At 46.8% G+C, this 21,649-nt stretch overlaps 4 protein-coding genes across 5 annotated transcripts; 2 read left to right on the top strand and 2 right to left on the bottom strand.

Annotated features, from left to right (window-relative positions):
* Positions 1-330: 330 nt before the first annotated feature.
* LOC124708783 lies at positions 331-4,093 on the top strand. 2 transcript variants are annotated; one of them, XM_047240446.1, is made up of 8 exons: positions 331-525; positions 653-770; positions 865-1,026; positions 1,151-1,197; positions 1,695-1,854; positions 1,936-1,999; positions 2,081-2,147; positions 3,533-4,093. In XM_047240446.1, the coding sequence occupies exons 1-7, from the start codon at positions 331-333 to the stop codon at positions 2,133-2,135; spliced, it is 801 nt and encodes a 266-aa protein (XP_047096402.1). In that variant the 3' UTR covers positions 2,136-2,147; positions 3,533-4,093. The 2 variants fall into 2 exon arrangements, with proteins under 2 accessions (XP_047096402.1, XP_047096401.1); XM_047240445.1 differs by lacking the exon at positions 3,533-4,093 and having other exon boundaries at positions 2,081-2,332.
* On the bottom strand, positions 2,648-3,918 carry LOC124708781 ((+)-neomenthol dehydrogenase-like). The gene is made up of 5 exons (XM_047240444.1): positions 3,881-3,918; positions 3,561-3,804; positions 3,402-3,467; positions 3,086-3,310; positions 2,648-3,028 (listed from the first exon to the last, which is right to left on the bottom strand). The coding sequence occupies exons 1-5, from the start codon at positions 3,916-3,918 to the stop codon at positions 2,648-2,650; spliced, it is 954 nt and encodes a 317-aa protein (XP_047096400.1).
* Positions 4,094-8,984: 4,891 nt separating the features above from the next.
* LOC124708778 (probable glucuronosyltransferase Os03g0107900) lies at positions 8,985-11,570 on the bottom strand. Its single transcript, XM_047240443.1, has 3 exons — positions 10,885-11,570; positions 10,190-10,434; positions 8,985-9,851 (listed from the first exon to the last, which is right to left on the bottom strand). Exons 1-3 carry the CDS (start codon positions 11,425-11,427, stop codon positions 9,410-9,412), a joined length of 1,230 nt encoding a protein of 409 aa, XP_047096399.1. The 5' UTR covers positions 11,428-11,570; the 3' UTR covers positions 8,985-9,409.
* Positions 11,571-11,954: 384 nt separating this feature from the next.
* On the top strand, positions 11,955-12,542 carry LOC124647727. Its single transcript, XM_047187615.1, has 2 exons — positions 11,955-12,126; positions 12,211-12,542. Exons 1-2 carry the CDS (start codon positions 11,955-11,957, stop codon positions 12,540-12,542), a joined length of 504 nt encoding a protein of 167 aa, XP_047043571.1.
* Positions 12,543-21,649: the final 9,107 nt, after the last annotated feature.

Below are 21,649 nucleotides of genomic sequence, written 5' to 3'. Positions count from 1 at the left end.
TTGTATTGATGTGATTTAATCAATAAAGTATTGGTTTTCTGTCAAAAAAAGGAAACACTAGAAATGAAAAACATCGAAGTATTATCCATTCAGATGTCATTCCAAATTTCCAAGTAAGAAGCCTTGAAGTCAGCATTCCGATCTTACAGCTTTTCGCTTTCAAATTCAAGATACGTAACACAGAAAATACTACTGCGAATACGCTTTCAGGAGCGACTTACGTAAGCCTGTTCTAGTCTTTTTTGACAGACCCAGAAGAGGAGAAGAAAAACAATTTACCCGGCGCCCGCGCCTCCTCCGCTCCTCGTCGCCGTCCGGCCTAGTTGCGAGATGGCGGCGGCGGTAGACCTGGAGGACGCGTTCGGCTCCGTCGTCGGCGAGGCCAAGCCGGAGGGCCTCCCGTCCCCACGCCCCATCCTCTTCCGCGCCCACGCCCGCTCCGCCGCCGCCCTTCGCATCGCCGCCACCGACTGCCACTCCCTCGCCTGGGACCGCTCCCTCTCCGTCTCCGACCTCGACGATCTCGTAAGCTCCCCCTTACCTCCTAGTAACTGTCTGTAACAAGTCCCCTCTGATTGCTGCTGACACACAGCTTCTCCATATTTGCATTCCCTTTCTCGCGTGCCCTGCCGTGCGTTTGAATCAATCAAAGAGAGACGATGTTGGAATCGGCGGATCATGGTCCGACTTCCTGGATTACCTCAAGTCCTCCTTGTCCTCCGGGGAAGTGAAGCTGCTCTTCGCCGCCGACCAACTCCGCAAGTCACCTGGCATAACACCATCCACTTCAGTTTTCCCCAATATTCTCCTGCCTGTGATAAACATTACATACATGATTGAGAATGTCATCTTCGCGCTGTTCAGGTCCTGATGGTGCAAAGCTCGTGGCTACCAAGGCAAAGGGCCTGCCTCGCATTGCCATTTCTCTCCAGAGAGTTACTGGCGCTGCGGTGAGTGATGTCGTAGCCGAGATCTCGCTTGCGCTTTACGCCGCTTATAGGACTACGCTGGAGAGTGCATCCAGAGGTTGCTGTCATCCGATGTCTTTATTTACTCTTGATTTTTTATTCAGTACTTAGGTTTGCGCTGAAAGGGTTTAGTCATTACTCAAAACCTTGCTCAGGAATGCATTGTTTTATTTCTTTTGCAGAACAGGAACGAATGTCGCAGTTGATGGTGAGCCTGTCATCTGAAAGAGTAGGTCATCTTATCTCCTAACCAGCACTCTGTTGTTGCTGCTTGATGATTATAATAGTATGAATGGGGTCATCAGGGTAGCCCACTAATCCACATGTTTTCTTGTTAACATATCAAACAGTTGAACAATCTAGTTTTAGCACATTGACATTGTACAACTTTTTTTACTCCAAAGTCTACATGGAATGTCTAACAGTTTGTCCGCACTAAAACATGATCTGTGTGTGTTCACTGCATACAAATGCTTGCTTGAGCAATCCATGCTTTTTCTCAAAAGACTTCACTAAAGCTCCAACGTTACCCAGTGTGTTGGCCCAGTGACTGTTACTCCCTGTATCGTTGAGGTTCAATATGACATGTCATTTGCATGTGCTGGTTCTTTTGAATGATGCGCACTTTTATTGGGTAACGATGAAGCTATTCCTGTGTTATTTTTTGTTTAGTTGGATACTGGAAATGTCAATTGATATGATGTTTGTAATATTTCCGTGTCATAGGAAAAGAATGAAATCATGCAAAAACAGCTTGAAGCTGTTTCTTTCCTAGACAGAAGAAAGGCAACAAAGCCAAAGCTGATAGCTGATGAGGTTCCAAGTGTGTCTGGTGTGACTTTGGGCTCCGATCAAGTTACAGCTCATGTGGAGCAGAAAATATCAGGTGACCATGCTTCTTCTTCATGCATAACTGGAAGTGAAGATAGCATGATACTTTCTTAACTAATGAAATCCAAATCTACAGTGCCTTCACCTAGTAAAGTCCCTCCAGCTAAAGCCACGAAGCGAGTAGCCCCCAAGCCTCGGAGGTTGTACAAAGTTCCTCCAAACACTACTTTGATGTGGAAGTTTAATGCACCTGGCTATAACATTTGCTATTCTTTATTTAGGGCAAGGGCGCGAGGAGCTTTGCTGCAAGATAATGAGGATGATGAAGACAATTGACAAAATTTAGAGGTGCTTATCTTGGTAATTAATTAATTCTGTGATATGTGAACTTATGAAGTGTGACATGGGGTTAGTTGGTTTTCTGATTGTTTTGATCTGTTTCAAGCTTGTGGACTAACTGCAGCTCATGGCATGAAAGCACATGACAAATTATATATGGGCTAAGTTCATATTATGATATATTTTGCTCCATATATCACCTGCTTACCTTTGTTCTCCATCCAAATTTAGTCAGGGCTTTGATCAAAGTTTGGTCAAGAATTTAGTTCACTATTGAAGCATATTACCCAACCCAATTTTGCCCCCTGTAGTGGGACATGGATGCCAAACTGATTGAATTGGAACAATAGAAAGAAATTTGTCTTGAAATTTCAAAACAGCACTGTGACCACTGTCCTCAGGCCACACCACTAGTCATGTACTTAACTAACATTGCAAGCAAGACAATTTGGTTGGAGCAAAAGCCATAGCTGCTGGCTGGTAAGTGGCGAACAGGTCAGTAGAAATCATCACACGAACGACACCTGCAGCTGGCCCTCAGCGAAGTAGGCGCCGGTGGGTCCTCCGTTAGGCAACAGCGCCAACTTCACCACGCCGCGCGCGCCCTCCTCCGGCGAGAGGAGCCCCGAGTTCATGGAAAAGTCGGTCCTGACGTAGCCCGGATGCACGCAGTTGACGCGCAGTGCTGGATGCCTCCTCGCCAGCATCCTCGTGTAGGCGTTCACCGCGGCCTTGGCTACCTTGTACGCCGAGAACCCCGCCGTTCGCCCCCTGCCACACGTCTCTGGCTCACTGCTGTCGTCGAAGCCTCCCAAGAAGGCATCAAGCAGCTTGTCCAGCCTCTTCTCGGTCAGGCTGTTGATGTCATCAAGCTGCCGCCTCAGCTCCACCTCGTCAGCGCCAAAATGCTGCAGCCGCACGCACAGAGAGAGACGTCATGTATATACATATATGCATGGGAGTTCTTTGGCGGGCGTGATGAGCAGTCCGAAGCTGGAGGAGACGTTGACGATCCTTCCGTCGGAAGAGGAGAGGAGCAGGGGGAGGAGAGCTTCGGTAACGTGCTTTGTGCCATAGTAGTTGGTCTGCACGCCCTGTTTCGCAGCCTCGTGTGTCTCCCGCGTATTGTTCTTCATCCATTCCAGCCTCTGATGCACATCCATGCCGTCGAACTGATGCACGTAGTACATTTCTTGAACAAATTAAATTCGTTTCAGTCTGTTTGTGCACAAATTAATTTGTTAACTGGTCAGCTCAGCTCACCTTCTCCACGCCTGGTATTATTACATCATCTAGCCGCTCATTTCCACCAGTGGCGGCATTGTTCACCTGTGGCATACCGCATACATATGGATCAAGTTGCTGATCATGTTTTGTTTATCAATCTACCAAAGGGTCGGACAGAAGAAATAAGAAACTTGCCAGGATGTCGAGCTTCCTGAAACGGCTCTCCAGGAAAGCAGCTAGACGATCGATGCTGGAAGCATCCGTCACCTCCAACTGGTGGAAGACGATGTCGGAGAGTCCCAACGCCTTGAGCTTCTCGACGGCCGCCATGCCCCTGGCCTCGTCTCTGGCCATCAGCACGACGGAGACGCCGTTGTCGGCCAGCTGCCGGCACACCTCTAGCCCGATGCCTTTGTTGCCTCCGGTTACCACGGCAACCCTGGAAAATTGTATTACTTGTAGAACTACTATAATGACGAATTAATTCAGCTAGCACAGGGGTTATGGGGCCATACCTTGTGTTGGGGGAACGGGAGATGATGGCCCCTTCCATAGGAGCTGATTTTGACTGCTTGGAGATGGGCTAACGACAGGTTTAAGTAGAACAAAGCTTCAGACCTTTCAACCAACCTGATGGTATTCGTGTGCGGTGACGTTTTCATTTTTACATGTGCAAGAAGCTCCCTGTAGTTTCTTCGTTTGGTTAATGATGACTACCCTTAACCGCATACGTTTTTACCTTTTCCTCATAATTTTGACTCGCTGTGAAATGTTTGGGCGACACGTTTCGTTCATGTTCACATTCGTCACGGTTGTCATTGTCCAATTGCAATTTGCGATGCTGAAACTGGTTTGTCCTGGCAACGTGGTCGTCCTGGACTTGTCGATTTCAATATGCAGGTCCCGTTGTTTTCTGCATTTGATTACTCCCTTCTGTTGACTCCTCCACATTGCGGAAGGAGATTCTAAGAGACCCTGCCCCTCCAAAGAGATATGTAATTCGTATTCAACACAGTAGTAACACTGGCCCAACGACTGCAAATTTGTAATGGGATGGGAAAATGACTTGTTTCTTTTCTTCAGTTCTTGTTTGATTTCAAACCTGAACACATGCCTTTGTCGTGTCCATGTTCGATTAGCTCAAATCATCATGAAGTTTGCTCAAATTAAAGTCTAGTTACCTGACCAAAATTATTAACTACCAGAAGGATTGCTGTAACTATATATGGAAGCATGGGGATGCTTCGACACGATCTGTTTACATGAGGTTATCTCAAGGCGCGCTGTGATACACTACAAGAACTAGTTGAATGCCCGTGCGTTGCTACGGTCTATCAATATTGTGTCCTATATGCGCATGTAGATTTGATGTACGATTAATTGGTACCTAGTATCGATTCAACTTTCTAAAAGTACACACAAGTATTCCCTTCTTATATGATCTACTCTCTGGCGCATTTGGTATCTCAATTTTCTCATACAATGCCCCGATTGTAGGTTGTGTAAAACTCTGTCATCTTTGAGCAAGTTTATATATTCCATAAAATTTTGGTGTGTAAAACTACTTGGGCGCTGATATGAAAAATGATCTTTTGGTTCTTATAGATATCATCATATTGTTAATAGAACTGCGATAATTGTGTCACTGTTCAACTGAATTCGGTGATATTGCATTGTCCTGGTCTACCTGGCCTATCATGTTCTTGAGATCATGAAGTGCATCACCATATAGAAGGTCGAATGTCCCTTGCTTAGTTTCTGGAATTCATCATAGAAAGCGTGATGGCAACATAAATATTGACGATGAAGTACATGTGTGAAAACCTTAAGAACCGAGCGTGTGAGCACCATTTATATATATAGACAAGTCAAAGGCATGCCACATGGTGAGATATATACCAATATGCAATGACAACGACATCCACATGTTGAATTTATAGTTGTAGTTCTTGAAAACCTCCTACGCCACGTAGTATTATAGTAACATCTCACATGCATGAACCAACATGTTTTCATCATATGAGACACAGTGTGAATGGCGTGATGGATAGTTTTGGATTGATGTATATATTACCTTTTTGGACGCACATGGAGAGACCGAACCACCAAAGTCAACAATCTTAAGTGGTGTGTCATCCTCGGCTCCTCCTTCTCCTTGTTGATAAATATGAATTTAATTCTCATCTTTGAGGTCCTGGTCCATATGATGAACCCCAAATGGTAGGATTGCAGCAGCAAAGAATCTGGCCAGCTCAATGGGAAGATTTTGATTCATTTACATAAGAACTCTGTTTATGGAAATGATGGATATGAGAGCCGATACTATATGCGGCAATCTAAAAAATATATCTTTGCGAATATTCAAAATAATGCAATTATGCAAAGGGTAAAAATCTATAGTGGAGAACAATGAAATTAAGTCAATCTTCAGTCAATCAATTTAGTGAGTACCTCTCTAAGAAATACCAGGCCACAGTTCCAACTTATGACTGCCTAACTAACTGAGCATGATTGCCATGTCCATCCCTTGAGTCATTGTCACCATAGTAAATTCATAAGGACATTTCTTGGAGTACCCGATCTTGCAAGTCTTCTTCACTTTTGCCATGCATCTTTTTAACTCGCAGCATTTGATTCAAATCAGACCTAAATGAATTTATACAACAAAAATAGAGCCATTGCATGTATTCAGCATGCAGATCTTGAGAAGAATTTCTATTTGTCATGGAACTGATGCAGATATCTGAAGCAAAACATGTTGGGATGACACTAATTGATCTGTCTAGGAGTATCAAAGCACGATCACCACCATCCAATCCGATAAATTAACATCTTAAACCATTTACCATCGAGCAAGAGATGGAAAATAACCTCACTTCGTATAGGTATAATCACGGCGAAATAGTTGTGCAATTACCAAATTGACAAAGCAGAGCGGAAATAACAACTAAACAGTGACGTGTGGATTTTCATATTTAAATTTCCACCATAATTTTTTTTATCCAGATGCCATTCTAAAGGGGTCAAGATATAAATACCTTTCTTGTCAACGTTGGTCGTGGTCGCAGCAGCGAGCGTATATGGATCCTCCTCCTCCTCGCATCCGCTCCACTCGCGGGGAAGGCCGTCTGAGGCGACGCGAGAGCTGAGGCGGGCAGTTGTCCTTTGTTAGGCCTTCGGCGGCCGGTAGGGTGCTCTGAGCCAGGATTCATAATGGCGGCGTGCTGGCAGTCCCCGATCTAGCTTGGCGACAGTGGGACTACAGGGCGGCGGTAGCAACGGGGCTACAGGGCGGTGGGAACAACAACAATGGGACTCCTGGCTTGATGAGCAAGTTGACTATGTGCGGCCGTGGATTAATTATCCAATTAGATGTGCGTGTAATCTCCAATTTTTTTAGAGATGTGCTTGTAATCCCTGAATTCTTGGGTTTACGTGATTCTATTTTCAATCTTGCCTTTTGTGTCTGCGGAAGTTGGAACCTGTATGTCGAATGTTTCAATGGCGACCAATCTGCGAGCTAGAGCAAAGAACCGATGCATGCAACATGGAAACCACCCCATGCATGGATATTTCTTTCCTTACGTGCCAGAGAAAGAAAATGTTAAGGTATTAGTTATTGTCATTTTTTTAGAGCAAGACATTGTGGGAAGCGATTCAATTTTTTTGGCATGTATTTTAATGCCCCCGCGGGATTGATTGATACCATGAGTGATATTTGTTTCCTAATTAGATCGGAAAAACTGGAGACCGTTAGATAAGATTGGATGGACACGATGCTTCCAATGACGACCATCAAACGCGTTGAGCGTCAAACGACCAACTCCAATTTAATAGTAAAGATGTCTGGCATGTCAAGGTGCCCGTAACTAAAAATTTAGATTTTCTTTTGGCAACTTATTCGTGGCAGCCTCCCCTCCACCGATCAGGTTGCCAAACGAAAGGGACCTTCAGATGGGTCGTGCCCACGTGTGGTGATCATAAAGGATACCAGTTACATCTTCTTTTCATGCCCCTTCGAAATTCATGTAGCCAGAAGTTCGGGAACTGCTACCCGATGACTTTGGCTTGTCGGATCCAAGGATATGCCCACAAACAAACACAACACTCTAGCTCCGTGCTGACAAAGACACACCACGACATTGGGGGGAGGGGGCAACTGCAGATCTAGATTAGGGATCAGGGTAGGCAGTAGCCAAGGTGGTGAGAAAAACGCAAGCCTCTCTAGCAATGATAGCTCCGTGCATTGTTGGCATGCTGGACTCAGATGAGAGAGAGAGACTGAAGTGCCAAGACCACCACTCTTCTCCAAGGCAAGTGTCTGACTCGGCGAAGAAGCCACAACCGAGGTCTCGTGTGAGTTGGACCTCACTTCCTCGACGGAAGGAGGCCTAACCACACCGCCACTCAACTTCTGGAGGTCAGGCATGATCTGTGTGATCGGAGCTAAGACCTTGTCCATGCCCTCGCTCTCAGAGGTAACCAACAGAACAGGTTGCGGCGACTTGCAGTGACTGCCACGAGGAGAGAAACAAATGTAGAGATGTTCTTCCTCAACCACATATAACTTATGGTCAGACGAGCCAAGCGGAAACGAAACCTGCACGGTGTCGAGCTCCTGCCCACCAGAAGAACATGCCGCTCCAAAAAATCAATAACGCGTGCCAACTGCAACCTGAGACTTGCCACCTCCTCACGAAGGGGGCGAGACGCCTCCTCGACGCAGCTAGCAACGAACTGAGCAAGCTCCAAGCGCAACAATAAAAACTGGCACTGAACGCGAGTGTCCAAACCGGTGTCGACATTGAACTCCTTGCAACACCTTGGAGAGGGCCTTGGCGGCCATGTTGCAGGCGACGACGAGCAACGCACGACCTCAGCCCAACTCCAGGACGCCAAGGGAAAATGATGCTAAGCGGATGGAGAGTGGCTCCACTAGCAAGGAGCACGTGCGTCCGGGGAACTCATGACTAGCACAAATCTCAAACCAAATCTTACGGTATGGAGCACCTTTTTCTTAGTTGCAACTCCACTTGCAACTGAAAAATCTGAGCTGCAATCCATCTTGCAACTTAAAGATGCACGAGGAGAACTAGCAAATCCATAATTTTAACATGTAACTGTAAATCTAGTCCGTGGATTTTATACCAGGTGAGATGGGCTAGGATGGTCAGATGTTCATTCAAAGACTTAAAAATGTAAAAGAGGTGCAAGAAAACTCAAGGCATATTATGAAAAATATAGTTAAATGTAACAGAGAATGGTCAGATCTTCACTCAAAGGAACGGGTATATGGATTCTAACAATTTCTTCTCCTTTTTTCCGGGCAGGACACATACTGGTATATGTATATTTTTGTACCAAATTTCACAAAGATACTGGTTATACTTGTTTCAGAAAAATACCAAAACTTTTTGAGAGCAGAAAAATGCATTTCAATTTTGCCGCGCGAATGGATTTGTGTGGAGATAACTTGGTTACTTGAGATTGTTACATCTATCCTCTTTCACTTGTCATTTTAGGCATCGGCAAAGTTTTCAATGCTCAGATTTGACTATTCTGATTGCATTGGTTCTTCAATCATAGTGAGAAAACTACTTCAATTAATTCCAGTGTTGATTGATACACTTCTCTTGTAGTTACTCTATTATCACTATTGTCATAAATACACATCATGATCCTATGTTGTTACCATTTCCTACACTTGGAACAAAATGGTGTATTTTCTCATGTGCAGAACTAGGCAGCTTTGCCATCCAGGCTGCCCTTTCGCGGCATAAGCTTATGCTGCTTCCAGTTAAGATATTAGCTGATTAGCATCTGACAAAAGGATTTCTGAACTCTAAAATGACTTGCTCATGGTGATGCAGTCTGAACTCAAAAATGGCATGCTCATGGTGATGCGCTGCATCCGAAGCATCTGACAAGAGGATTTCTGGCTTATCCACTAAACTTTGGCACTGCAGAATGCTCAAAATGCATGCACTCCGATGGTATCAATGTCTGAACTCTGAACCTCAGTTACATCACCTCTTCCTCCCTTGCTATCGGGACTGGTCGAGCTTCGCTTTAAGTTCCTTCAGCACCTGCCAAGTGGCATCTGCCTCCTCCATGGGGCGGTTGAAAACCAGCGCCCTCCGCTTCACAGGGTCCCACAAGTTCCTCTGTATCGTCGTCAGGTTGGTCGCCGCAACGTGGTCGAGCACCGCCTCGAGGTTTGCAACGTCCCTCTCTGCCACCTGCAGTGAGATGTCTGGCCATCGGAGGACGTCGGAAAACGGTAGGCGTATGTTATCGGCGATGATAACAGGAATGCAGCCCAGGAGGACCGACTCCACAAGCCGGGGGCTCCATGGCGCCCACCCAAGGGGGCAGAGGCAGAACAACGAACGCGCCATTTCCGACCGGTATCCATCATACTGTTTCCGCTTCAGATAGAACTTGCGGTTGCGGCCATACAGCTGCAGCAATTCAGTCCTCACCTTCCTGATGAAATTGCAAAGTAAACAGTAAATTTCTGCAAATAATGAAGTCAAACTGTTATCTGGACATGATGAATTGCATATGCTAGTTGAGATTATGTACTCTGGAGGCTGTCCAAAGCTGACTTAATAACCTTGTATTGTCGTATCATTTTGGTTGTAAGGTTCTGTAAGAGATTTGCTATAACTAACATGCAACTCATTTTCTACATGAATTGATGCAATTTACGAACTTCTGAGACCTGAATATTTGACTGATGGAATGTGCAAGATCAAGCGAAACAGTCGATTAATAGTGTTCCAGAGTTTTCAAGGCAATGTTCTTGTCAAGTGGATACTTACTTGCTGTAGAAGTGGCCACTGCTGTTCTTGGGATGGACCTCCATCTTGCCTCGGAAGAAGGCAAAGATATCCCGATGAGCCTTTTCCGGCTCCGGCAGCTCCCGAGCCACCTCAGGCGGCACATGTGGCGGGATCACCACATGATCCACCTCCTGGCACGAGTGCCTGCCCTGCACACCAAATGTTTGCAACAGGATTGACCTCTTCAAGAACTCCGGGATACCAGCCGCAATGGCCACATCCTCCTGGTGGATCAATCCATTGCGCAAAGCAAAATAAGGGAGTATTGTCAGTAAGTCCATGGTTACATAGGAAGGACATGAACAACTCAGTATAATCTGAACTATAGTGAATTGGTGTCACATCATTGCAGCACCAACTGGGTTCTATTTGGCCAGAATCAACACAATCAGCCAACTCCCATTTCCCAAATTTATCTGTGTTGCATTGCCATTGAAGGAGTAAGTTGGACCGTTTTTTATGCAACGAACTGAATCACATACTCGTTAGTATGCAACGAACTAAATCACATACTCGTACCAATTAGTTCGAGACTCTGGTGTTTATGCAACGAAATGAATCATATACTCCTACCGACGGTCAAGAAAACAAGGAAACGACCAAATTATCTTTGAACAGCTACTGGAAGAAACAACTGCTATCAAGAATTAGAGCTTGGACAGAGTAGCTCTGACCATGGGATGGAAGCACGCGCCGAAGTCGTGCGACGCGACGAAGACGTGGTCGGCCCCGTCGGAGCGGTTCCAGTACGGCATCTCGGCGCGGACGAGGTGGACGGCCTCGGCGAGCATCCCGCGCGCGTGCGCCAGCGACGGGAGCCCGGTGGGCGTGGAGAAGTTGCAGGACACGTAGACGGGCACCAGGAACAGGTCGGCCTCCTCGGCGCGCAGGCCCGACCGCCGCTGCCGCAGCAGCAGCGCCTCGTGCACGGCCACCTCGGCGGCGAAGAGGTGGCGCGCGCACCGCGCGTCGGCGTCCACCCAGGCCCGGTTGAAGCGGGGCGGGAGGTCGTAGGCGTAGATCCGGACGCCGGGGCGGGGCTCGGCGTCCGAGCTGGAGCTGGAGCGGCGGAGGGAGGGGAGCGCCGGGAGGAAGAGGTAGGCGGAGAGGGCCACCCAGAGCAGCCAGCTCCACCTGTAGCGCTTCCTTAGCTTGTCGAGCATGCTGAAGCGGCGTGGCTTGTGAGCTCTTGCTGCCTTCTGCTTCGGGTCTCTCATGGCGGGGGAGGGGCTCGATCGAGCATCGGAGCCAAATGCTTAGGCTGCGAACACTGCTTCTGATGCTTCTGCATTTCCGAGTAGAATCGGTCGCTCGCCGGTGCGCGCGACGGCCATTGCTGGTGGAGAAGCGGGTGCTTGGCGGTGCTTTGACTCTTGGAATCGTTCTCGGCTGAGAGCCTTGCGAGGGGAAAGTGAAAGTGAGACTGTGATGCCACTGACATGCGGGCCTACCAGCGGTCGGGCCGCATGGCCCACATGTCTGCGTGTCATCAGCACGCGCGGCCTCCACGTCAGACCGGTTGGGCCGACGCTGTCGTGGCTGCAACGAGAGGCCGGCTATCCTGCCGTACCGACACCGGGAAATGGCGCGCACGTCGTCGTCGGCCAAACGAGTCGGGCTCACGTCGAGCACCTGGAGCTCCACGATAAAGCCGCCGCGAGCTTCAGACACAGCTCGATAACATTTGACCGGCGCATCCATTCCAGCAAGCCGAGCTCTACCTAGCCAACCAGAATCGTCGGCGATGGCGTGGAGGACGGCGTCGATGCTGCTGCTGGTGGCGCTCGCGGTGGCGACGCGCGCCGACGCCGGAGGGAACTACGGCGCGTCCAAGTTCAGGATAACCGGCACCGTGCTGTGCCAGGACTGCACCAAGAACTGGAACGCCTACGCCTACAACGCCAAGCCCGTCAACGGTACGTTCCCCTCACTGATACCGGTCCTCTCGCCGGCGTCGAGCTCACGAAATGACCGACGGATACACTGTGAATCGCTTGCAGGCAGCACGGTGGCGGTGACGTGCCTGGACAAGCACAGGGGGCGGACGGTGTTCTACGGCAAGGACGCGACGGACGAGAAGGGGGTGTTCAACGTGGAGGTGCCGTACCAGCTGGACAGCTGCCAGCTCGACCCGTCCGAGTGCCTCGTCCGCCTCGTCGCGTCCGGGAACGAAGGGTGCGCCGTGCTCACCAACTTCAACGGCGGCAGGATCGGCGAGAAGCCTTCGCGCCCCTACCGGAGCTGCCCCGGCGAGGTCGCCTACCGGGCCGGGCCCTACTACTCCACCCTGCCGCAGTGCGACGTCGACGACGACGACAAGAGCTGCTCCTGATCGATCACTGGATGGAGGAGGCCACCGGCGGTCGATTTCTCACCGATCTTAGTCTCGGGGCTCTCGGCGCGGCCGGCCATATGTTGCTGGAACGATCGATTCTGGCGTTTTGGTTTACGTTTTTTGGGTTTTTGGAAGGTTCCGTCTCTAGCATATACTACTTGTGTGTGTTTGTTTTGCTTCTATTGGTGCACGGGTCTTAATTTGTAAGATGCTCCGATTTGTGAGCTGATCTATATGTTCAGCGTGTTGGTCGTTCTGTTTAATGTCTGTCGTACGCAACTGGCTTTATAAGAAGAAATGTGACTGCTTAATTAGCTGAAAATCGAGCAAAAACCATATAACAATTAACAAGGGCTAAGTCCAGATGAACAACAACGCCACAAGACCAAACCCACACAACACATGAACGAAGAAGTCGAAAAAAACAACCTCTACCTCAAAGAAGAGAATCATACATTAAATAGTTACGGACACGGTTTCTTGCGGCACCACTTTTATTACTTATGCTCTTGAGATACTTTTTCACTTTCTTAATTTTTGCCCATTGCAGCCTTATCTGTTAGGAGGCAAGCAATCTCTTTGCTAGACCTGGGGATAGCTGCCTCCAAACTACTGAGTAAGTCACAAAGCACTCTTGCAAAGAGAGCCTTCGAGGTAGGCAACGTTGCACATGCCTCTTTAATCTTGTCACCACGGTCAACGAAGGCAAGCTGCTAGGTAGGCTCTACTAGTGGTGGTGTGGAAGAGACTGTCGGGATCCCAAGCTAGTTCACCTGTAGATGCACCATCGAGAGAGGAGGAGAGGGGTCAACACACAACTCATGTAGCTCGAGCATGATCCACATCACTCGAGACGTCGTCCCATCGATGTCCTCACATTTAGTAGCAGCTGACACATCGAGCTGCGGTGATGGGCATGGGCAGGACATGGCACGAGGGGAGAAAGAACCAAAGATACATTCTTCCCCAACAACAAATGACTCTTTTCTGGCATTGTCACCAATGGCTTCATTGAGATCCTTCGACGTCATCTTAGCAACCGCATCATCAATCAATCGCCAGTGAACTCACATGAAGCATACAAGTTCGGATACTCCTATCCCTGCTTCTACGGCATGCGCACGCGGATCACCACTACCACTCCACAAAACTAGTGACACGCGCCAACCAAAGCTTGATTGTTGCTACCTTGATACGTCTCCAACGTATCTATAATTTCTGATGTTTCGTGCTTGTTTTATGGCAATACCTACATGTTCTGCTCACACTTTATAATATTTTTATGCGTTTTCCGGAACTAACCTATTAACAAGATGCCGAAGTGCCAGTTCATGTTTTCTGCTGTTTTTGGTCTGTTCGGGCAATATTCTCGGAATTCGACGAAACGAAGACCAAATATCTTATTTTTCCCGGAAGGTTCCAGAACACCGAAGGAGAGTCGGAGGCGGGCCTGGGGGCCACCACACCACACCTGGGCGCGGGCCCAGGCCTGGCCGCGCCACCAGGTAGGGAGGGCGCCCTGGTGCCCCTCCTGCGCCGCCTCTTCGCCTATATAAGCCCTTGCGACCTAAAACCTCGATACCAATTGACGAAACTCCAGAAAGACTCCAGGGGCGACGCCGCCATCGCGAAACTCCAATTCGGGGGACATAATCTCTGTTCCGGCATGCCGCCGGGACGGGGAAGTGCCCCCGGAAGCCATCTCCATCGATGCCACCGCCTCCATCATGCTCCGTGAGTAGTTCCCCCATGGACTACGGGTTCTAGCTGTAGCTAGTTGGTACTCTCTCTCCCATGTACTTCAATACAATGATCTCATGAGCTGCCTTATATGATTGAGATTCATCTGATGTAATCGGTGTTGTGTTTGTTGGGATCCGATGGATTGTTACTATAAAGTTTATGAAATTATTGTTGCTGCAATCTTGTTGTGTTTAATGCTTGTAACTAGGGCCCGAGTGGCATGATCTTAGATTTAAGCTCTATACTTATTGCTTAGATTGTATCTACAAGTTGTTTGCACATGTCTATGTCCGGAACCCGAGGCCCCGAGTGACAAGAATCGGGATAAGCTGGAGGGAAGGCGTAGGTATGAGGATCACAAGTTATCACCAAGTGTTAATGATTTGCTCCGATGCTCTATTAAAAGGAGTACCTTAATTGCCAGTAGATTCCCTTGAGGCCCGGCTGCCACCGGCTGGTAGGACAAAAGATGTTGTACAAGTTTCTCATTGCGAGCACGTATGACTATATATGGAAAACATGCCTACATGATTAATAATCTTGATGTTCTGTCTTAATGCTATTTTAATCCTATCAATTGCTCAACTGTAATTTGTTCACCCAACACTTGTTATTGGAGAGTTGCCACTAGTGTAGATAGCTGGGAACCCCGGTCCATCTCTCATCATCATATACTCGTTCTACATGTCATTGGAGGTAGTATCAACTATTTTCCGGTGCCATTGCTCTCATATTACTGCTATCTGCTGTCTGTGTTACTTTTACTATTACTCCCATATTACTCGCTGCTTTCACATCACCCTGTTACTAGTGCTTTTCCAGGTGCAGCTGAATTGACAACTCAGTTGTTAAGGCTTATAAGTATTCTTTACCTCTCCTTGTGTCGAATCAATAAATTTGGGTTTTACTTCCCTCGAAGACTGTTGCGATCCCCTATACTTGTGGGTTATCAAGACTATTTTCTGGCGCCGTTGCCGGGGAGGCATAGCTCTACTCATAAGTTCACCTGGGGAGTACACTTGTAAGGGTATTTTACCCTTATCCATTATTTTGGTAACAATGACACCGCGCTAGAGTATTTGTCCTAATATGTTTATAAGGATAATCTCAGGTCTTAGGCAATGAGGCATAAATGGTGTATCAAAGGAACAAGAAGGCTAAAGGAGACCCCCCACTTCAACAACAATCAAAAAGGGGTCTACAGCAGGAATCCGGTCTGCAGCCCGGTCCAACCGGGCCAGCAACCGGACTGTCCGGCGCTCAGCTCGGTCAACCGGTCGCCAACCGGGGAAGTCCGGCGCACGCCCCGGTCGACCGGCCGCCAACCAGAGTCTCCAGCAGAACACAAGAAATCCGGTTGCCGATCGGTCAACCGGCCTACTGACCGGAGGGTCCGGCGCACGGCCCGGTCGACCGGTCGCCAACCGAGCGCCAACCGGCCGCCAACCGGAGGAGCTCCAGAACCAGCAAATGCAGTCCGGTCACTGGTCCGGTCTGACCGGCCTCACCACCGGGCTGTCCGGTCTGTGGCCCGGTCAAACCGGGTTTCTCGAGGAAAATGCTGAGGTGGCAAGTGACCAACGGCCATATTTCGAAGAACACTATAAATAGGTCTTCTCCTACCTCTGAACAGTTAGGCACTACACTACAAGCTGTTCTTGAGCTCTCTCTCTCTCTTACTCCATTGCTAGAAACACCAAAAGCCTCAGATCTCCCTCCTCCTCCACCCAAACTCAAATCCCTCCGGGGAATCGTTAGAGGAGGACCCGATCTACCGTTCTACCAAGCCAAATCTCATTCCCCCTTGTATTCATTGAGAAGCTTGCTTCCTAGGGTTCCTTGGAAACCCTAGGTGGGCAAGAGGAGTCCGGAAGCATCCGGGCTGTGGATTTGCTCCGGGCAAGATTGTGAAGGTTTGGAGGCTACCTCAAAGTCTACCACAAGTGAGTGAGCTATTCCTTCGTGGGATAGGCTCCGGAGAATAGGGTGAGCCTTCGTGGCGCGGGGAATCCTTCGTGGGACCTCCACTCCTCCAAACGTGACGTACCTTGTTGCAAAGCAAGGGAACACGGGAATACATCCTCGTCTCCGCGTGCTATCGGTTATCTCTAACCGAACTCCTTACTTGTGATTTAAGCTGCTCGTGAGAGCCTTCGTGCTCGAGTTAGTTGTATCCTCATATAGGTTGCTTCACCTAGTTTGCATTAGGCTCACCTTTATATTCCGCAAAGCCTAATATTGCAAAGAAAGAATTAAAATCTGTAGAAACCTATTCACCCCCCCTCTAGGTTTACCATCTCTATACTTTCAATTGGTACCGAGCACTGGACTCTTATTAAGGGCTTCACCGCCTTAAGAGTGAGATGGATAAACTCTTCGAGGGTCTAGATGACAACTCTAACCTTTCGGTTAAAGAGATGAAATCTAGATTCTTGGCATATGATGCCGAGAAGAAGAAAAAGGAGGATGAGCTACAAAACCAAATGACGAAATGACTGCCATGCTTAAGAACCTAACTGCGGGTGGAACTCCTAGTGGGGCTTCGGCCTCTAAGGAAACCTACCATGAAGCTAACCATGACTATCCCAAAAACACTTCACCCATGCCTCATATAAACCATAGTGGGACCGTTCCCCATTTTGATGGAACTCACTTTCCACATTGGAAATCTGCTATGGAATCTCATATTTGCAGACTGCAGTGTGGAGCTATGGGAGCTCATTGTTCATGGACATCGGGAGCCACAAGATCCTACTCGGTTGACCTCCACCGAGTTCTACAACCGTCAACTCAATGCCTCCGCACGTGACAAGATTAGAAGTGGCATCAACCGCAAGCTCCTTGATCAAGTCGATGACATTGTCTCCGCTAAAGAGTTGTGGGATCGGATCATAGTACTCCAAGAGGGAACCGATTTGATCCAATTAGCTCTTTATGAGACCGCAAAGCAAGAGGTCCACCAGTTCATGATTCGAGATGGAGAATCTGTATCCGATGCCTATGCTAGGCTTGGTGCTCTTAGAGTAAGGGTCAAGGGACTTGGTGTTGAGAAGTACAATGATGGCTTCGAGATGAATGAAGCATTCATAAAGTCCAAGGTCATTGCTATGATTGCCGTCAAGCAAGAAGACACTGATACGTCTCCGACGTATCGATAATTTCTTATGTTCTATGCCATATTATTGATGATACCTACATGTTTTATGCACACTTTATGTCATATTCGTGCATTTTCTGGAACTAACCTATTAACAAGATGCCGAAGTGCCGGTTCTCGTTTTCTGCTGTTTTTGGTTTCGAAATCCTAGTAACAAAATATTCTCGGAATTGGACGAAACGAAGACCCGGGGGCCTATTTTTCCACGGAGCTTCCGGAAGACCGAAGAACATACGAAGTGGGGCCACGAGGTGGCCAAACCACATGGCGGCGCGGCCAAGGGGGGGCCCGCGCCGCCCTGTGGTGTGGGCCCCTCGTCTGGCCCCCGACTCTGCCCTTCCGCCTACTTAAAGCCTCCGTCGCGAAACCCCTGAGGAAAAAAACCACGATACGGAAAACCTTCCAGAGACGCCGCCGCCGCCGATCCCATCTCGGGGGATTCTGGAGATCTCCTCCGGCACCCTACCGGAGAGGGGATTCATCTCCCGGAGGACTCTACACCGCCATGGTCGCCTCCGGAGTGATGAGTGAGTAGTTCACCCCTGGACTATGGGTCCATAGCGGTAGCTAGATGGTTGTCTTCTCCTCATTGTGCTTCATTGTTGGATCTTGTGAGCTGCCTAACATGATCAAGATCATCTATCCGTAATTCTATATGTTGTGTTTGTCGGGATCCGATGGATAGAGAATACCATGTCATGTTAATTATCAAGTTATTATACATGTGTTGTTTATGATCTTGCATGCTCTCCGTTTCTAGTAGAGGCTCTGGCCAAGTTTTTACTTTTAACTCCAAGAGGGAGTACTTATGCTCGATAGTGGGTTCATGCCTGCATTGACACACAGGACGATGACGAGAAAGTTCTAAGGTTGTGTTGTGCTTGTTGCCACTAGGGATAAAACATTGGCGCTATGTCCGAGGATGTAGTTGTTGATTACATTACGCACCATACTTAATGCAATTGTCTGTTGCTTTGCAACTTAATACTTGGAGGGGTTCGGATGATAACTTCGAAGGTGGACTTTTTAGGCATAGATGCGGTTGGATGGCGGTCTATGTACTTTGTCGTAATGCCCAATTAAATCTCACTATACTTATCATGTCATGTATGTGCATTGTTATGCCCTCTCTATTTGTCAATTGCCCGACTGTAATTTGTTCACCCAACATGCTTTTATCTTATGGGAGAGACACCTCTAGTGAGCTGTGGACCCCGGTCCATTCTTTAATACTGAAATACAAATCTGCTGCAATACTTGGTTTTACTATTTTCTCTGCAAACAATCATCTTCCACACAATACGGTTAATCCTTTGTTACAGCAAGCCGGTGAGATTGACAACCTCACCTGTTTCGTTGGGGCAAAGTACTTTGGTTGTGTTGTGCAGGTTCCACGTTGGCGCCGGAATCTCCGGTGTTGCGCCGCACTACATCCCGCCGCCATCAACCTTCAACGTGCTTCTTGGCTCCTCCTGGTTCGATAAACCTTGGTTTCTTTCTGAGGGAAAACTTGCTGCTGTGCGCATCATACCTTCCTCTTGGGGTTGCCCAACGAACGTGTGAAATACACGCCATCAAGATCTTTTTCTGGCGCCGTTGCCGGGGAGATCAAGACACGCTGCAAGGGGAGTCTCCACTTCTCAATCTCTTTACTTTGTTTTTGTCTTGCTTTATTTTATTTACTACTTTGTTTGCTGCATTATATCAAAACACAAAAAATTAGTTGCTAGCTTTACTTTATTTACTGTCTTGTTTGCTATATCAAAAACACAAAAAATTAGTTACTTGCATTTACTTTACTTGATTCATCATGTTTCCTTTTGATTTTACCGCAAAGAACATACCGGTAGGACAAGGGTCTATAATTGGGAGGAACAATATAGAAGAATTTTTCACCCATGTTAGTACCGTTGAAGATTTTGAAGATAGACACTTGGTAGAACTTGCTCCTACTTATGAAATTGCTGCTGCTGCTTTAGTTCGCCTGTTGGAAACTAAATTTGTTAATCTAAATCCTATAATCCAACACATGTTTCTTACACTTGGTGATTTGGAAGAGGGGGAAAAGAAAGATTTTGTTTTAGAAACCCTTCTTAGAGAATTTGGTGGTCTAGCAAGAGAGGCTAGAAAGGTCTTCGCTAAATTTAATATGCTTGGTTCTCATACTAATTTTGTTAGTCTCCTTGAAAAGATGGACATGGATAGAATAAGATACACTAATAATATTGATGATGGTGGGGAGATCAAAGCACCAATACCATGTAAACTCCTAGCTATGAATGATGCACTAGAAAATAACTATGCTTGGCTTGTTCCTGAAAATTTGTTTGATGAGAGTAGCAAGCCCAAGACTAATGAAAGGGAGACGCTGAAACTTATGTATCCAATATACTATGCATGGTTGAGAAAACTCCAAACCCCGCTGTAGGTGCACCACCCTTCGATAATACTTGAGTTACACTTTCGCGCCTAGCTGAAAGGCGTTAAAGAAAAGCGCTTATGGGAGACAACCCATGTTTTTACTCCAGTATTTTTGTTTTATATTTGTGTCTTGGAAGTTGTTTACTACTGTAGCAACCTCTCCTTATCTTAGTTTTATGTTTTGTTGTGCCAAGTAAAGTCTTTGATAGAAAAGTAAGTACTAGATTTGGATTACTGCGCAGTTCCAGATTTCTTTGCTGTCACGAATCTGGGTCTACCTCCCTGTAGGTAGCTCAGAAAATTAAGCCAATTTACGAGCATGATCCTCAGATATGTACGCAACTTTCATTCAATTTGAGCATTTTCGTTTGAGCAAGTCTGGTGGCCTAATAAAATCCATCTTTACGGACTGTTCTGTTTTGACAGATTCTGTCTTTTATTTCGCATTGCCTCTTTTGCTATGTTGGATGAATTTCTTTGATCCATTAATGTCCAGTAGCTTTATGCAATGTCCAGAAGTGTTAAGAATGATTGTGTCACCTCTGAACATGTTAATTTTTATTATGCACTAACCCTCTAATGAGTTGTTTCGAGTTTGGTGTGGAGGAAGTTTTCAAGGATCAAGAGAGGAGTATGATGCAATATGATCAAGGAGAGTGAAAGCTCTAAGCTTGGGGATGCCCCGGTGGTTCACCCCTGCATATATTAAGAAGACTCAAGCGTCTAAGCTTGGGGATGCCCAAGGCATCCCCTTCTTCATCGACAACATTATCGGGTTCCTCCCCTGAAACTATATTTTTATTCCGTCACATCTTATGCACTTTGCTTGGAGCGTCGGTTTGTTTTTGTTTTTTGTTTTGTTTGAATAAAATGGATCCTAGCATTCACTTTATGGGAGAGAGACACGCTCCGCTGTAGCATATGGACAAATATGTCCTTAGGCTCTACTCATAGTATTCATGGCGAAGTTTCTTCTTCGTTAAATTGTTATATGGTTGGAATTGGAAAATGATACATGTAGTAACTCTAAAATGTCTTGGATAATTTGATACTTGGCAATTGTTGTGCTCATGTTTAAGCTCTTGCATCATATACTTTGCACCCATTAATGAAGAAATACTTAGAGCTTGCTAATTTGGTTTGCATATTTGGTTTCTCTAGAGTCTAGATAACATCTAGTATTGAGTTTTGAACAACAAGGAAGACGGTATGGAGTCTTATAATGTTTACCATATGTCTTTTATGTGAGTTTTGCTGTACCGTTCATCCTTGTGTTTGTTTCAAATAACCTTGCTAGCCTAAACCTTGTATCGAGAGGGAATACTTCTCATGCATCCCAAATACTTGAGCCAACCACTATGCCATTTGTGTCCACCATACCTACCTACTACATGGTATTTATCCGCCATTCCAAAGTAAATTGCTTGAGTGCTACCTTTAAAATTCCATCATTCACCTTTGCAATATATAGCTCATGGGACAAATAGCTTAAAAACTATTGTGGTATTGAATATGTACTTATGCACTTTATCTCTTATTAAGTTGCTTGTTGAGCGATAACCATGTTTACGGGGACGCCATCAACTATTCTTTGTTGGATATCATGTGAGTTGCTATGCATGTCCGTCTTGTTTGAAGCAAGAGAGATCTACCACCTTCATGGTTGGAGCATGCATATTGTTAGAGAAGAACTTTGGGCCGCTAACTAAAGCCATGATTCATGGTGGAAGTTTCAGTTTGGACATATATCCTCAATCTCATATGAGAATAATAATTGTTGCCA

Source organism: Lolium rigidum, chromosome 4, assembly GCF_022539505.1.
Source record: "Lolium rigidum isolate FL_2022 chromosome 4, APGP_CSIRO_Lrig_0.1, whole genome shotgun sequence".
In the NCBI taxonomy this organism is placed as follows: Eukaryota; Viridiplantae; Streptophyta; class Magnoliopsida; order Poales; family Poaceae; genus Lolium; species Lolium rigidum.
The sequence above is the reverse complement of the archived record's forward strand: the minus strand, read 5'-3'. Positions and strand labels throughout refer to the sequence as shown.

Bases quoted from the DNA above. Each gene is read 5' to 3' on its own strand.
- LOC124708778 (XM_047240443.1), bottom strand. From the start codon at position 11,427: ATGAGAGACCCGAAGCAGAAGGCAGCAAGAGCTCACAAGCCACGCCGC. The intron at 10,435-10,884 runs GTCAGAGCTACT...TTGATCCACCAG, and splicing joins GCGCGTGCTTCCATCCCATG to GAGGATGTGGCCATTGCGGC. The intron at 9,852-10,189 runs GTAAGTATCCAC...CAATTTCATCAG, and splicing joins AGTGGCCACTTCTACAGCAA to GAAGGTGAGGACTGAATTGC.
- LOC124647727 (XM_047187615.1), top strand. From the start codon at position 11,955: ATGGCGTGGAGGACGGCGTCGATGCTGCTGCTGGTGGCGCTCGCGGTG. The intron at 12,127-12,210 runs GTACGTTCCCCT...AATCGCTTGCAG, and splicing joins CAACGCCAAGCCCGTCAACG to GCAGCACGGTGGCGGTGACG.
- LOC124708783 (XM_047240446.1), top strand. From the start codon at position 331: ATGGCGGCGGCGGTAGACCTGGAGGACGCGTTCGGCTCCGTCGTCGGC. The intron at 1,027-1,150 runs GTTGCTGTCATC...TTTCTTTTGCAG, and splicing joins GCTGGAGAGTGCATCCAGAG to AACAGGAACGAATGTCGCAG. The intron at 1,198-1,694 runs GTAGGTCATCTT...TCCGTGTCATAG, and splicing joins TGAGCCTGTCATCTGAAAGA to GAAAAGAATGAAATCATGCA.
- LOC124708781 (XM_047240444.1), bottom strand. From the start codon at position 3,918: ATGGAAGGGGCCATCATCTCCCGTTCCCCCAACACAAG. The intron at 3,311-3,401 runs GTGAGCTGAGCT...TACGTGCATCAG, and splicing joins TAATACCAGGCGTGGAGAAG to TTCGACGGCATGGATGTGCA. The intron at 3,029-3,085 runs GTATATACATGA...GGCGCTGACGAG, and splicing joins AAGAACTCCCATGCATATAT to GTGGAGCTGAGGCGGCAGCT.